General features: G+C 43.9%; 1 protein-coding gene across 1 annotated transcript in view; it reads left to right on the top strand.

The window, feature by feature from the left end:
- GALNT5 (polypeptide N-acetylgalactosaminyltransferase 5) overlaps nt 1-17,769 on the top strand; it is a 48,975-nt gene that overhangs the window by 19,133 nt on the left and 12,073 nt on the right. Inside the window, exons 2-5 of the mRNA XM_066576004.1 lie at nt 5,065-5,231; nt 8,940-9,059; nt 14,014-14,149; nt 17,221-17,340. Coding sequence (XP_066432101.1) covers nt 5,065-5,231; nt 8,940-9,059; nt 14,014-14,149; nt 17,221-17,340 — 543 coding nt within the window. The remainder of the gene's footprint in view (nt 1-5,064; nt 5,232-8,939; nt 9,060-14,013; nt 14,150-17,220; nt 17,341-17,769) is intronic.

The raw sequence follows: 17,769 nt of genomic DNA, 5'->3' as shown, positions 1-17,769 counted from the left end.
GTGCCGGGAGTGTAGGAGAAACACGGTGCCCCCATTGATTTCAATGGGACAGAAGCCAACTATTCCTCTGTCTCTTCTGACCACTGATGATGAAGTCCAACCCACCGCAGAGTTCAGTGGCCTGGACAATCAACTGCTGGATTAGGGTCCTAAATGGTGAGCCCCGTTCATCAACTGCTGATAACCTATTCCCTGGATAGGTCATCAGTTAAAAAAGACTAGAATACCCCTTTAATTAAAAAACCCTTTAAGCCATATCTAGTGTTGTGTGGCAATGCTGATGCATATATGGAAGGCAAGAGAGTCAGTGAGTTAAAATAATTTGTTAAGAGTTACATGCAGTCCTGTGTAAAATCATTGGAATATCACAAGTTGTGCCAAATTATAAAATCACCTCTGCCACATCGGTATTATATCTGTACAAGAAATGGCATTATGATATTATGTGTAATCATGTTATTACACACTCTGAAAGATTTTGTATCTCCATCATACGTAGTTCTAGCAGTATTTCCTTGTGTGACTCATTCCATCTGCGGTTCACGTATGGGTACAAATGTGTCAGTGTAAATACCTGAGCCCAGGTGTAACCCTCTTATCCGCAATGTGTGATGTCACAGTGACCAGCCTGCCGTGACACATCCCATGCCACCTGTTGTACCAGGCCACTCCTGCTGTATGTATAAGGATTGCTCTTTGATCCTACAATGATGGGAGGCGCTCGGTGACTGTTCAATCATAGCATGTTTTTTACATGCTATTTTAGTCCTCCCAAACCCATAATTCTAAGAATGTGGATAATGTACCATTAAAATGCCCATATTTTGGATGTCTGGTAACTCTTAAGTGACCAGATTGTTTCTTTCTTTTCTTCCATCAATCCATAAATTACTCAACAGTCTATAAAAAGGGTATTTTTTTCCAGTTTCCCTAAAACAAAAAGATGTGTTTGGACATAATTGTGATTGTAATTAACATCATAGTACAGCTCACAGAGGGCGTGGAACCAGAAACCAAATCACAAACTAGCGCTGGGTCATGGCAAAGATGCATGAACACCAAACAGACATATATACCTGGCTTCATCGACTACAGCAAAACTTTTGACTGTGTTGAACATGACAAGCTGTGGAAATGCCTAAAGCAAGTGGGAATATCAGAGCATCTGGAAGAATTGATAAGATCACTTTATGAGAACCAAGAAGCCGCAATCAAGACTACTTCTGGTAACACTGACTGGTTTGAAATCAGGAAAGCTGTCCAACAAGGCTGCATTCTATCCCCAGCCCTGTTCAACTTGTATGCCGAAATGATCATAAGGCGATGCAATCTGGATGAATCCCCAATTGGAGTGAAAAATGGTTGAAGAAACATAAACAATCTTCGATATGCTGACGACACAACTCTACTTGTTGAAAATGAAAAGGACCTTAAATACCTAATTCAAAGAGTCAAATAAGAAAGCGAACACATGGGACTGTATCTCAATATGAAGAAAACAAAGCTGCTGACAACAGCAAGCAATGTTGTACCATGCATAACAATCGACACTGAAGTCCAAGATTTCACTTTCCTTGGATCCAAGTTGGAAAACAAACGAACAATCAGACTTTGCCATAGTGAGATGCAAGGAATGGCAAAGATGTGAAAGAGCAAAGACATCAGCATTACAACAAAGATCCAAATAATCAATGCAATCATTTTCCCAATAACTACATATGCATGCGAAAGCCGGACACTCAAGAAAGTAGGCAGAAGAAGGATCAAGGCCTTTGAGCTGTGGTGCTGGCGGCGTATGAGATGGTCACAAATAAGGTGATCCTAGACCATGTCAGACCAAAAGTATCACTAGAAAGCACCATACAATGGCTTTCATACTTTGGTCATGTCATACAAGACAATTCTCTGGAAACATCAATGCTCGGCAGAGTCAGTGGGTGCAGAAGAAGAGGACGCCGAAGAACACGCTGGCTAGACACAGTCAAGGTTGACAGGAGCATGACTGTGGAAAATCTGAAGGAAGCAGCCAAAGACAGGGAAGCATGGCATATGCTGATCCACAAGATGACCGAAAGTTGGCAACGACTGAATGGATAAATCATCATTATCCCAGCTCACAGTCAATGCTGCTCATGAGCTGATGTCTGTATATTGACTAATAATCTTTAGAATTTTATCATTTATTTTGTTTTCCCATTTTGTCCATAAAATATATTGGTTACCTGCGATTTTTGGATAAATTGCTGAGAAAAAAAGTAGGCTGGAAACCCAGATATGCGAATTTGCAAAAGTTGCTTAAGGGCTTATTCACAAGGGCGATTTTCATGTCTGTGCACTGTCCGTATTTGCAACTGACTGCACACAGAGAGCACAATGTGATTTACAGTCAATGGAGCTATACATGGTTAGTCAAAGACATCGCCCAAGTAGGTCAATGGAGAAAAAATACAGTGAAGCTGAAAACAGTGAGGCCTCCCTCACACAGGGCGTTTTATACAGCGTTTAGCGCTGCCTTTTCAGCCCAGCGCTAAACGCTGTACAACACTCCCATTCATTTCAATGGGGCTGCTCACACAGGGCTGAAAACGCAGCGCCTTGCAACGCTGCGCTTTGACAGCGATGCAAGTTCTATTTTTGGGCGTTTTCAGCCCTGCGTCGCCCATTAAAATGAATGGGCAGCGGTTTCAGCACTGCTGAAAATGCGGCAACACTTGGTGCCGCATTTTTGGCAGCGTTAACCGCTCGCCGATTTTCGGGATGAGGGCTTGCAATAAAAGCCCTACCCCGAAAATCAGTCCCAGCTAGGTAGAGAAAAAAAACAAACAATACTCACCTAGCCGCTACAGTCCGGGTCACGGCCGCTGGTCTCTGCCGCTGATCCGGGCTTCCTCTGCACTCACAAGTCTATTGCCGTAGGCCAGGTTTGAGAACCCCGCCTCCAGCAATAGAGTGCTGTGATTGGTTATCGGCGCGCTCGATGTCCAATCACAACCCTTCATTGACTGTCTCAGCTAATCAGCGCCGGCAAGCTCTGATTGGCTGAGACAGTCAATGAAGGGCTGTGATTGGGCATCGAGCCAGCGCCGACAACCAATCACAGCACTGTATTGCTGGAGGCGAGGTTCCAAACCTGGCCTACGGCAATAGACTTGTGAGTGCAGAGGAAGCCCGGATCAGCGGCAGAGACCAGCGGCCGCGACCCGGACTGCAGCGGCTAGGTGAGTATTGCTTTTTTTTTTCTTTTCAGCATCATTGACTGCGTTTTCAGCCGAGCTGAAAACGCAGCCAAAACGCTAGCATAAGGTATGCCAGCGCTGCTGAAACGGGGCGGAATCTGCAGTAAACGCAGCATTGAAAAACGCTGCTTTTCTGCAAACGTGCTGTGTGAGGGAGGCCTGAAGCCATAAACAGGCGGCCACCCTGCTGGTCCTAGTTGGCCTTTAAATAAGGCTGTGGTCGTCCACACCACCAATAATTCTTGTTGGTGTCCGTCAGGACTGGGAAAGCGTCTAGGGGTATCCAGGGTATGTCTGTACGTCGGCCACAGAATTGGGGCTAACAAATTACAAGAATTCTGCGCTCCAAAGTGTGTGGATAGAGAAGTATTGAAAAATGGTATAAAAGTTAGACTTGATTGAGGAGTTTGTGAACATCAATGAACCTCCTCACAAATCCAGATTAGCTTCCCAAATATCACATATTTCATCCATGTTTCTTTAGGAGAGTAGATACTCCTCTATTTTTGTTATACTCCCAATAGTATTTACTCTCCTAAAGAAACATGGATGAAATATGTGATAATTAAGAAGCTAATCTGGATTTGTGAGGAGGTTGGTTAATGTTCACGAACTTCTCAACCAAGTAAGTCTAACTTTTATACCATTCTTCAATACCTTTCAATCCGTATACTTTGGAGCGCGGGATTCTTATAATTTGTTTCCCAATGGGGCTATATAGACATGCATTTTTATTTCTTTTACACAGACTGTAAAAAACTTGCAGCATGTCATTTTCTAGTCTGACTTTTTGCATGGCAGTCACCCATTTAAGTCAGCGTGTGTGCAAATAAAATGGAGGACATCTATATTCGCTGTTTTTCACTGATCATTGCTAAGTAACGCTAGAAAAAAACTGGTCAACTTCCTTTTTTTTCTGCATGTGAAAGAAAAAAAAACTTAATGGCGCGCGGAAGTAAAAAACAGACAGGCACAATGCATATGGATGCTGCACAGACTTAGGCCGCCTGCACACGAGCGGAAATCCCGCCGCGGGATTTCCCGCGGGATTTCCGCCGCTGAAAGTTTGCATAGGAGTGCATTAAAATACGCACTCCTATTCAGACGGCCGCGGTTTGGCCGCGCGAAATCTCACGTGGCAAACAAACCGCGGCATGTCCTAATTTTCTGCGGGGCACGCACTCACCCGGCCGCCGGCTCCGGTCTGCGCATGCAAAGAGCTGGGGCCGCCAGGCGCGGGTGAGTACGCGCTCGTCTCTGCAGGCTCTCGGGTCGGATCGCGCGGCGAGAATTCTCGCTGCCGGATCCGACCCGCTCGTCTGCAGGCGGCCATACACCCAGATTATAAACAGTCTGTTTTACATGGACCAAAATTGGGTACACTTGTCTGAATAAACCCAAGCCATATCCAAGTGCTTTCCATTAAAGGGTGTTCCAACCAAGTATTCCTATGTGGTGTGATCATCGTTGGTGGGGTCTCAGAGATGGGAGTTTCACCTGCTGAATATTTTATGGAATATTTTGTGTATATTGCATCAATGTCTTTGGTCCTAAATACCCATTGAAGAAACTATTACGAAATTTAGAATTTTTACATTTTCAGGTAGGGTAACAAATGCCATACGATCTGATAATGAGTGAATGAGTGTGTTTGCAGATTGTTACAGTAGATCCCCATATCACTTTGCTACTTGCATCCCAGAGCTCCCGGCTGCCCATCTTTGGCTGCCTCTCTGCCATGTTACATTGCAATAGAATATATAGTATTTAGAAATGCTTCTAAAATACTGTGAGTAATTATGATGGTGTTTCCACAATATCTTTACAGATGCAAAGATCAGCTGGTCCACGATGACCTTCCCAACACCAGCATTATCATGTGTTTTGTGGACGAGGTGTGGTCCACCCTCATCCGCTCTGTCTTCAGTGTCCTAAACCGATCTCCAGCTCATCTCATCAAAGAGATTATTCTCGTGGACGACTTCAGCACAAAAGGTCAGTGTTTCACAGGGTCAGATGATGGAGTGCGGTTTACTGAAGAGACACATCAACAACTATTATGTTGGCTGCACATGTTGCAGCTGCCCACAATGCCACCTCAATTTAATCCAATCCCAAATTAGCTTTGATCCCTTTACCTTTTGTGCCTCCTCTAGTTCCTTCTCAGCCTTTGACCCAACAACAGAACAAGAAGTCTCCGGGTTCCTCTCCTCTTCTCGCCCTACTACCTGTATTAGCAACCCTATCCCCTCACACTTTCTCCCGTGTCTCTCCCTGACTGTCATTGGTCACCTCTCTACGATATTTACCTGTCTCTTTCTTCTGGTATCTTTCCCTCCTCCTTTAAACATTCTGTCATATCCCTATTACTAAAGAAGCCATCTCTTGACTTGTTCTGTTCAGCCAACTACCGACCAGTCTCTAACCCCCCTTCATCTCTAAACTCCTGGAATGTCCGGTCTACTTTCACCTAATAAACTATCTCTCAGATAACTCTCTTCCGGATCCCTTACAGTCTGGTTTGCTTTCTCTACACTCTACAGAAACTGCTCTTACTACAGTGTCAAATGATCTCTTGATGACTAAATCAAACTACTCACTACTGATTTTTCTCCTACATCTCAGTCTGTGGTAGCATCATATTTGCTCAGCAGCACGCCACTGTCTAGGGGACATATTTTACTCCTTCACTTCCCATATTCAGACATTTGCTCCCTCATGTCACCTGCAGTTAAAAACCATCTCCTGAGTCTACTGTTGTCCCACCGTGGAAACATCCAAAATTCTTATTGTTGCCTTGATCCATTGTCGGATTGATTACTGCAACTACTGATCAGTCTTCCTCTCACTATAGTCTCCCCTCTCTAATCCAGCCTGAATGCACCAGCTAGGTTTATCTTTTTGTCAAGCTGCTACACTGATGCCCCCACCCTGTACCGATCACTACACTGACGCCTCCACGCTGTACCGGACACTACACTGATGCCTCCACCCTATACCGGTCACTACACTGATGCCTCCACTCTGTACTGGTCACTACACTGATGACTCCTCCCTGTGCCAGTTACTACACTGAGGCATCCATCCTGTGTCAGTCACTATACTTATGCCCCCACACTGGTGTCGGTCACGACACTGATGCCCCCAACCTGTGTCGGTCACGACACTGATGCCCCCACCCTGTGTCGGTCACGACACTGATGCCCCCACCTTGTGTCGTTCACAACACTGATGCCCCCACCTTGTGTCGGTCACGACATTGATGCCCCCACCTTGTGTCGGTCACTACACTGATGCCTCCACCCTGTGTCGGTCACGACACTGATGCCCCCACCCTATGTCAGTCACTACACTGATGCCCGCACCCTGTGTCAGTCACTACACTGATGCCCGCACCCTGTGTCAGTCACTACACTGATGCCCGCACCCTGTGTCAGTCACTACACTGATGCCCGCACCCTGTGTCGGTCACTACACTGATGCCCGCACCCTGTGTCGGTCACTACACTGATGCCCGCACCCTGTGTCGGTCACTACACTGATGCCCGCACCCTGTGTCGGTCACTACACTGATGCCCGCACCTTGTGTCGGTCACTACACTGATGCCCCCACCCTGTGTCGGTCACTACACTGATGCCCCCACCCTGTGTCAGTCACTACACTGATGCCCCCACCCTGTGTCGGTCACTACACTGATGCCCCCACCCTGTGTCGGTCACTACACTGATGTCCCCACTCTGTGTGGGTCACTACAATGATGTCCCCACCCTGTGTCTGCCACAACACAGATGTCCCTACCCTGTGTTGATCACTACACTGATGCCCGCACCCTGTGTCAGTCACTACACTGATGCCCGCACCCTGTGTCAGTCACTACACTGATGCCCGCACCCTGTGTCAGTCACTACACTGATGCCCGCACCCTGTGTCGGTCACTACACTGATGCCCGCACCCTGTGTCGGTCACTACACTGATGCCCGCACCCTGTGTCGGTCACTACACTGATGCCCGCACCCTGTGTCGGTCACTACACTGATGCCCGCACCCTGTGTCGGTCACTACACTGATGCCCGCACCCTGTGTCGGTCACTACACTGATGCCCGCACCTTGTGTCGGTCACTACACTGATGCCCCCACCCTGTGTCGGTCACTACACTGATGCCCCCACCCTGTGTCGGTCACTACACTGATGCCCCCACCCTGTGTCGGTCACTACACTGATGCCCCCACCCTGTGTCGGTCACTACACTGATGCCCCCACCCTGTGTCGGTCACTACACTGATGTCCCCACCCTGTGTGGGTCACTACAATGATGTCCCCACCCTGTGTCTGCCACAACACAGATGTCCCTACCCTGTGTTGATCACTACACTGATGCCCCACCCTGTGTCGGTCACGACACTGATGCCTCCACCCTGTGCTAGTCTCTACACTGATGCCTTCACCCTATTTCATTTACTACACTGATGCCTCCACCCTGTGCCAGTCACTACCCTGATGCCTCCACCCTGTGCCAGTTGCTACACTGATGCTTCCACTCTGTGCCAGTCACTGCACTGATGCTTCCACTCTGTGCCAGTCACTGCACTGATGCCTCCACCCTGTGCCAGTCACTACACTGATGCCTCCACCCTGTGCCAGTCACTACACTGACTGCCCATCAAATATGGAATACAATTTAAATTCATCACTCTCATCCATAAGGCAGTCCACAATGTTGCACCACCCTGTACTTCCTCCCTCATCTCTGTCTGCTGCTCTCCGCTCTGCTAATGACCTTTTACTAAATTCCTCTCTAATCCGGACCTCCCACTCCTGCCTCCAAGATTTTTTCCGAGCTGCACCAGTTTTCTGGAATGCACTACCCCAGACAATCAGGTTAATTCTGAATGGCCATAGCTTTAAACATGCCTTAAAACCACATCTTTTTAGGGAGACCTATCATATTTCCTAATCTAAACTCTTCATTTAGCCTGTTTCTACACTCCCCCTTGGAAACCTGAGCCCCTTCTACCCACTGCATCCCCGATGCACCCTATTGCACCTCTTACCTGTTGATACACAAATATGGCTGGTGATCGACTCACGCAGATATATATATATATATATATATATATATATATATATTACACCCTATATCTGTTATACCTCTCTCTCCCTGAATTATACAGAACAAGCTTTTATACCTCTTGTGTCACCCCTATTTCTTACAGTCTGTAAGCTCTTGTGAGCAGCACCATCACCCCTATTGTTGAAACTGTTTAATGATTTGAAAAATTGTAAGTTGTGTCTTATTGCCTCTGACTTGTAAAGCGCTGCAAAATATATTGGTGCTATATAAATAAGGTTATTATTACTCGTATTATTACAGAATGTCCCCCAATTGCAAGCCACAATCATGATATATTTTTGCTTCCATTCTCTTGCCTATATGATCCTTCTTTCCTCATTGAATGTGAGTGCTAAGTCCTCGGCTTGCTCATGTGAAGGTAAATGAGAGGTTTACTTGTGTGGAACCCCCCATCTTACTATATCAAATAAAGTCATAAAACATGACCCCTTTAAGAAGAATGCAGTAATAAAGATATATTACATAATGTCTTAATCTATACAAATGCAATGCAGACAAAATACCAAATTTACATCCCCTTCATTACCTGATCATCTTTACATTTTCTTTTATTTTTTGTTCCCTATAGACTACCTCAAGGACAAGTTAGATAATTTCTTGAAGAAGTTCCCCAAAGTTCGGATTCTTCATCTAAAGGAAAGACATGGGTTAATTCGGGCCAGAGTTTCCGGTGCAAATATTGCAACAGGTACTAAAACTCCCTATATTAGCAGGGTTTATATGCTTGGAGTAGGAAATTGTCATATATACTCAATGCCAAAAAAGCAATCTCTCTCCTAGAAGTTGTTGGAATGGAATGAAACTTTCTCTGTGTGATTGTAATGTTGATATAAGTAAGTGATTACAATATCAGAGCAAAAGGTAACCTGTTGTATCGCCTCTAGCTTGGATACAAGATGTGATACGGGCGGGCATTGAGGCTCTAGTACCCTGTTGCACCACGTCTATCTTGGATACAAGTTGTGATATGAGTGGGCATGAAGGCATACATGATCCATTTGATGTCTTGTGACATATCGCTTCTCATTTGCTATAACTGAGCCTCTAGATCGTGCAAACTTGTAGGATGCTGAAGTTGGCGTCTCAGATGGTCCCATACGTGTTCCATTGGTGATAAATCTGGTGACTGAGCAGGCCATAGAAGTTGTGGAGGTATTCATGTGACCCCCTTGTGTGTGCGGCTGAGCATTATCCTGCTGGAAAAATGCCTCTTAGAAGCCGCTATGTGAGGAACACATGTAGCTGCAGGGTGTCCTGAACATATCGCTGAGCTGTCATTGTCCCTCATACCACAACTAGGGGTGACCGACTGTTGTATGTTATGGCCCCCCAGACCATCACACCAGCAGTGGGGGCAGTGTGCTTCTCCACAGCAAAGGCAGGATTGAGGCACTCTCTCTCCTAAGGCTCCAGACATGAACATGGTCATCGTCAGTGCCCAAACTAAACTTGGATTTGTTGCTGAAGACACTGTAGCAGTCCAGTTTCATTGTTGACAACACCACTGCAAACAGAGGCAATGGTGGGTGGGTGTCAAAGGCAGTACACATAATGGGCATCATGAGGTTAAATGCCATTTAGCCAAATGCTTGGAAATCATTCTGACAGGCAACAGGACCTGTAACAATGGCACCATCTGTGCCTGAATGGCAGACTATGAAACAGTTGGAGCTGTTCCTGTTGTCAGATGATCAGGTCTTCCTCTCTACTGGTGGTCTGTGGAGGATGTCCTGAGCCCGGTCGCCTTGTGTGCCCTCACACATCCAGCACCTCCTAAAAGTCTGATCAGATGCTCCTCTCCACTGGTGGTCTGTCAGGGGTCCTGACCCTGGCCAACTTGTATGCCCTCACACATCCACTGGTCCCAATATCTCCTAATATTCTGGTCAGAACTTCAATACGACCATCCAGCTTCTCGCATTCCAATAATGTGTCTCCTCTCAAACTCTTAACTGATTGCGTTGTAGAGGCGCCTAGTTGTCAACAAACTCTACAAAGGTGGATAAAGAAGTCCACTGCACACAAGTAGCCTCAAAGAACCATTTTTTAGGCCAAGGGTGGAACCACTTTTAGGGCCTCAGGTGGAGACAGTTCATCTAATCACGCCATAACTCTAATCATCTGTATATCTGCCTGAAATGTAACTGCATGCCGAGTTTTGCAGCTAAATGACAACTTTTCTAGGTTCTTGATAATTTTTTTTTACGAAGTTTATAAGGGTCTCCAGTGCTGAACCATGAGTGATCAGCTGTAATCTGGAGTAGTAAGTGTTCAATTTCCCTGCAGTGCCACCACAAGACAACTGAAGCATTACACTGTTTCTGTTGCAATTACTGGTCCATTTGTGTAATCCTTGGAGATGTCAGGTGCTCCAGAGTTAGAAATGCTCTTTATAGCTAATATTTGCTCTGGACAATAGATGATTGTTCTTTTAAGGATGCAACAATTTTTGGGGTATTTTTATCTCCACTTTTCAGAAACCATAACTTCATTATTCTTCTGTCAGTGTAGCCATATAAGGACTTATTCATTACATGGCGAGCTGTCACTTTTATTGGTGTTATTTTGGGGCATATAATGTATTCTATAACTTCTATTATTTTGGAAGGTTGGGGGGGACAGGGGGAAAAAACACATAAATTCTGCCATTGTTTTCAGCATTCATTATGCGATATAAATGACATGATAACCAATTTCTGCGGTTTTGCATGATTATAATGATTCCAAAATTATATATATAATTTATTTTTTACGTGTTTTCACTTTTGCACAGTAAAAACCATTGTTTTGGAAAATGTTTTCTTTCGCAATACTACATCCAAAGATCCAGAACATTTTTATGTTTCCATGAACAGAGCTGTTTAAGGGCTTGTTTTTTTGCATAATGAGCTGTAGTTTTTATTGTTGCTATATTGGGGTAAATACTACTTTTTTGATTACTTTTAGTGCGTTTTTTTTTGGGGTGGGGAAATGAACAAATAAAGCATTTTGGCTCAGCTTTTTTTTCTTCTTTTTTTAATAGTGTTTTGTCAGGCAGGACAAATTATGTGTTCAACTTATTGTACAGCCCATTTCTGATGTGGTGATATTACATGTATTTCTTTCTTTCATTAAAAAAACAGAAAGGTTCACAAATAAAGTCCTTTTTATATTGTTTTTACTTGCAATATCTTTTTGACTATTTTACTTTTACCTTTTGCTATATTCCTGTAGGGCATTTGACCCTGCATCCCTTCGATCCCTCAAGTAATACACTGCAGTACTTCTGTATTGCAGTGTATTATCTCTTTTGATTGCCATCACAAGCCATGTCTTGTGTCAGGTTGCCATGAATACTTATTGGCTCTCCATGATCAGATGGCAGAAAGCAGTTGATGTCACAGAGGGAGCTCACGCCCTCTGTTAACAGCTTACCTGCTGAGATCAATACTGTTCGTGACATATAAGGGGTTGACAGCATGGATTAGAGTTCTCTGTGATCTCTGCTGTTGCAGTGCAACACTCCAATTGTGGATGGTATCGGCTAAACATCTGAGGTTGGGCCACCTACATACCGTACATGTACAACAATTCTCAAGAACCCCTTCCCTTCCAAGAGGTACATGTACGTCATGGGGTGAGAAAAGGTTGATGGCGGACCCCCTTTCTAATTTTGGATTCCCTCATAAGGCATTTGTAAAATGGCTTGGTGCCTCTTAAAAATACTGCTCATGTAGACTTGCCCAGTGCAAGCGGCCGCTGACATCTGCTGGAGGTCAATCGGGGATTTACAACTACTGGAAGTGCATGTTTTTTACAAGTTTTAAGATGCATAATACAGAATTTGTAGAGATGTTCCTTGCCTGGAGATTGCTAAGAGAGACCAGTGTGGTATGTCAGGGGTGTCGGGATCCTGTGATGGATTTCTCTAGTAAATGAACAGCCGAAGAATTTCCAGACTATTTTGAGAAACCCTTTCATTCCACTTGAAGTAATGATGTGTCCATGTGAACACTTTTTTTGTCTAAATGGAAAATAGCCTCAAATTTCCAGTAATATCAATAACTGTTTCATATTATATGAAGTATATGTAGCAGGGATTAGTTATATATGTAACAGAGCTGATTTATGCAGCAGAATTGACTCATATGTAACAGAGCCGCGTTAAATTCATATATCACTGCCAGGTTAATGCACCATTATAGTTTTGAGTTAAATACAATGCCCTCTTTTGCAATTAGTTTTCTGTTCTGATGCATCAAAATGAAAAGTAACACAAGTCTGAAAATAGTCTTTAGTAAAAAGTCTTGAACAATTTTATGTCTGCAGCTCTTATGCAGAACTATGTGTCTTCATGGTTACAAACTACAAACAAACCCTGTAAAGTCTGATCTTACAATCTTAGGCCTCATTTACACAAGCATTTTTATGCAGCTGCCTTGAAAAATAATGACCACCTGAAGCATTGGATTCCAATGCATTCATTCACATGGGCGATTTTTGGCCGCATGAAAAAATCTCACCGTCGAAACAAGAACATTACCACCATTGTCGGACACCGATTAATTTTATTTTTTTATTATTGCTGCGTGAAAAGATAGCTCTTGCTCTATGTCTTGACGAAAAATGCAGGAAACTCCCACAGACTCCTATGGGAGCTGAAAAAAAGGGAGGGGGTGGGAGTTTGTGTGTCCAAAGCTCGGAAAAAAAGACCACTGCTGCTATAGAAGCTGTTAGAAGGCATTCCGAGGATTTTTACTGACGCAAGAATTTTCACGCTGTCAGAGTCAAAAACCAGGAACTCAGCACAAATTAATAGCACTTCCAGTTGGACAAGACTCAGGTAGTCAGGTATCTTCTGTAGGGATAAGGTGCTTGATATAACCAAAGATGCTCCATGATTGGCAGGGGACAAAATAGCAAGATGCTGATTGGTCCTTTGGGATAGGCTAGAGCCAAACATCTGCCACGGACATGGGGAGAACGTACAGCGCTCGGAGCAGAGGAAGGTTGTACAAGATGACAGCCACCGCCTAAAATCGTAACACTTAAGGCCCTTTTACCCAGCCAGATGATCATCTGAAGCTGCACCAGATCAGCCAACAGTCAAGCACTTTTTCTTCAGCTGATCTCATCTTTTGTGCAGCCAAAAAAAAATTATCGGCAGCACATCTCCCTTGGCAAATGGGAAGTGTGTTGCCAACAATAACGGTAGTGTTTTCCGGACAGGATCAATGAGTCCCCAATACAGACTGCAACAGCCTGATCTTCAGTACTCATCAAATAGCTTCTATCAGTCCTTGTAAATGGGCCTTTACTTTTTTCCATGTGTCTGCTACTTCTTAATAACATGCCTAATGTATGTAAGTATTATGAGACTTGTGAAAGGGGAAGTGTAATTGCAGGATCAGACTACAAAGGATTTGTTTGTTGTCTGTTACCAAGGAAACATGTAAGCCTGTATAGGAGCTGTGGACACAAAGTAGTAGGAAATTATTTAATTACACATTTTTGTAAAGTTGCTTCATTCTTTTTATTTTAGATGCACTGGAATCATAAAAAATGGTTGCAAAAGGTGAACATAACCTTTTAAAGTACATGATACTCCTTGATGTGTGAACATACCCTGTAAGTCAATCACTGAGTTCTACTTTATCTTTTAGGAGATGTATTGACGTTCTTAGACTCACACGTTGAGTGCAATGTTGGATGGCTGGAGCCTCTCCTGGAACAAGTTCGAGTAAACAGAAAGAAAGTAGCTTGCCCAGTAATTGAAGTCATTAATGATAAGGACATGAGGTAATATTCCACTGTGCATGCATATAGTAATTACCCAAGGGACTTTTTATGTAGATTTTTTATATGTTAATATTATTTTAGGCATTATTCTCTATCAGCTGCAAAAAATGAAAATTCATATATTCTAATAAGCTGTCCATTTAACAGGCACATTCTGTACAGAACACACTGTACCTTGCCCAAGGATATACATCCCATTGGGGCAGACCATGGCTACTACGGGGCTAGGCATGCTTGTCCCCATGCTGTTTACTACAGGGTGGCGTGTACCTGTGTAGGACTTACCTTTCCCAAAAGACCTGCATCACATATGGCGATGATAATAGATTGCAGTGCAATATCAAATATTTTTTATCATTTGTATTAACCCCTTAGTGGCCAGACTACTTTTAGATAAATTGTGGTCCTGGACAAAATTGAAAGTGGGGCCCCAAATTCTGAAATATTGTACCAACACGGGTTCAGTAAATCAATTTTAAAAAAAACAATATGATCATGTTTTACCCCACGTCTCAGACCCCAGGCCAACCCAGACTAAATTAAAAAATACGTTATCAGACCCCAGTCCCCATAACCAGTTTGTGATGCTGAGCATGTGCTTGCAAATCCAATAGAGAGTAGGTAGCCTGACCCACCCTGGCACGGCTGAACAGTGTCCTCCTCAGTCTCCTGATCAGGGGCATGTTAAGGCTATCATGGGCCCTGCTTTGTGTGAAATTTGTGAGCCCCCCCCCCCCCCCCCCATTACTTTAACGTTTTAACGCTTACTACTTTGATATCACACAAGAACCAAGCTACTACATAGATACAATAGACAAATCAAGCTTACTACATAGATACAGTACCAGAACCAAGGTTACTGCATACATACAGTACCAGAACCAGGTTTACTGCATAGATAAGGTGCCAGAACTAAGCTTACTACATAGATAGAATATGGTTGAGTTCACATCTGCGCTGGAACCTCCATTCGAGGGTTTCGTCACAGAACAGGCGAAAAATACCAGAAACAGTAGAGCTGCATGATGCACTTTTTCTTCTGATAAAATGCTGGACAGCGGAGCGGAAACAAACGGACCCCATTATAGTCATTAGGGTCCATTTGGCGCTGTTCAGTTCCATCATTAGACGGTCTCGTTCAGCCAAGAGATTCCCTGAATGGAGCAGGAAAAAGCAACCCCTGATGCAGATGTGAAATTAGCCTAAGGCTGGGTTCACAAGGAATGACCGCACCGAAATTCCGTGGTAGAGCCGCTGTAGATTTTTCACAGCCTTTCAGGATGAAGGCCCTGGGCAGTTGCTCAGTTTGCCTCTCTCTAGTACCAGCCTTTGCTTTAATGGCCAACAATTTTTTTTTTCATTTTTGGCTCTCCACATTTCAGTAGACAAACGTTTGTAGAAAAAATTGTATTTTCATTCAGTGTATATAATTTTTTTTTCAGCACAAATATAGAAAACAAAGATTTTGGCATAATTGTTGTTCATGGTTCACACTGAATAACTTGATAAATTAATTCTTCATGTTATTACTGATGTGGAAAACCAGCAACTTGATTGTAGGCGAGAGTGTCCTTTGATCACGCCACAGCGATCAAAGGTTTAAATGCCTGGTACTCTATTGGCTGCAGACTGAGGGTATGCCAAAAGGCAGCGGGTATTCATTAAAGATTTAACCCTCTTCAGGAGTCATGGAATTGTTACATTGTTTGAGATTTGGAAATCGGCAGCACATTAAACAGCATCTTTTTCTGCATGGGTTTGTAAAAATCCCATTTGCTTACATTCTACCGTTTCGGCTTGCATTCCACAGCTGATGTTTCGCAGCAGTTCCGCTGTGTGTGAACGTGCCATTAGTACCGTATTTTTCGCCTTATAAGACGCACCGGTCTATAAGACGCACCCCCGTTTTAGAGCGGGAAAATAGGGGGAAAAAACTCATTACTCACCTTCCCCGGCGTTCTGCGGCGCTGCTGCAGGCTGTCGCTCCCTGCTGGTCCCCGGCAGAGCATTGCTTTCTGGACGCAAGGCTTAAAATCCCCGCCTCCAGAAAGCTAATACTGTGATTTGCTAACACACGCCGTCAGCCAATCACAGCCATTCAATGACATAATTGAATGGCTGTGATTGGCTGAAGGCGCACGTGTGTTAGCCAATCACAGCCATTCAATGATGTCATTGAATAGCTGTGATTGGCTGACGGCGTGTGTTAGCCAATCACAGTATTAGCTTTCTGGAGGCGGGGATTTCAAGCCCCGCGTCCAGAAAGCAATGCTCTGCCGGGGACCAGGAGGGAGCGACAGCCTGCAGCAGCGCTGCAGAATGCCGGGGGAGGTGAGTAATGATTTATTTTTTTTTTTGACAGGAGGAGAGAAATCTTCTAACTGATCGCACATTTGTTCGTGCGATCGCGTATTTAATGCGCAATCGCACTAAATAAATCGCGTCCACGCGTTAAATTCGCGATCGCGCTAAAAACGGCGATCGGAACGAATTTTCGGCACATTCGCTTTATAAGACGCAGGAACTTTCCCCCCCCACTTTGGAGGCGGAAAAAGTGCATCTTATAAAGCGAAAAATACGGTAAGTCACTAGCTCTTCTGTCTTCATGTCTTGCATAGACTTTAATAGACAGAGGTGGGATAGTGGCCCCCATCAAATATTCTGTCCTACCAACTTTAAAATCCAGTGTTGAATAAATAGATATCAGAACAGTCAAATAAATTGAAGAACATTGAAGCAAAGTGAATTGCGGATTATGACACGCATGACAGGAAGGCCTCATGCACACAACTGTATTCAGGATCACATGCACAAGCCCTAATGCATATAATGTGGATGTATTTTCAGAAATGAATGGAACAGACTTATTACAAGCAAATGTGGAGCAGTGGCTTATAACAGCCAATCAGATTCCAGCTTTTGCTTTCTTTTAGAAATAAACGTTGCAATCTGATTGGCTTGTAAAGACAACTGCTCCGTTTTTTATTTGCACCATTTTTGATTAATCTTGCCCTATGTACTACTGTACATTCATGATTTTCTGATTCTCAATACTGTTACTTTCCATCCAGCTATATGACCGTAGACAACTTCCAGAGAGGTATTTTCACGTGGCCAATGAACTTTGGCTGGAGGCCCATCCCTACAGACGTTATCCAGAAAGATAAAATAACAGACATGGATCCAATAAGGTGAACATTTCTTGTCTTTTTGTGAATTTCCAGCCCACACAACATGACCCTTTCTTCCTTTTTTGGATGATAATGGCTTTCGCAGATCTACAATTCTCATATTACAAGCCAGAAAATCCCATCATTTACTACAGAGTGCAAATATGAGTAGAATTTACAGTATATTATATGCAAGGCTGTCTTACAAAGTGGAAAGAGGGCACCTACTCTATGCCCACAGGAACAGTAGGGGCATTGTTGGACAATTAATGATGGCATTTGAGAAAAAAGTTAACTCTTGTAGTTAACAACAGTCTCCTCTTCCTTCAGAATATGACTTAAAAATAGCCCTAACCCGGAATCATACGGTTGATTGTACTTTGATGATATGTCATACAACACATGTCAAGAGCATATTGTAAATTCTGCAAGATGCTGCATAATATTCTG

This window comes from Eleutherodactylus coqui, chromosome 8 (genome assembly GCF_035609145.1).
Source record: "Eleutherodactylus coqui strain aEleCoq1 chromosome 8, aEleCoq1.hap1, whole genome shotgun sequence".
NCBI classification, from domain to species: Eukaryota; Metazoa; Chordata; class Amphibia; order Anura; family Eleutherodactylidae; genus Eleutherodactylus; species Eleutherodactylus coqui.
This window is presented reverse-complemented; position numbering and strand designations above follow the sequence as displayed.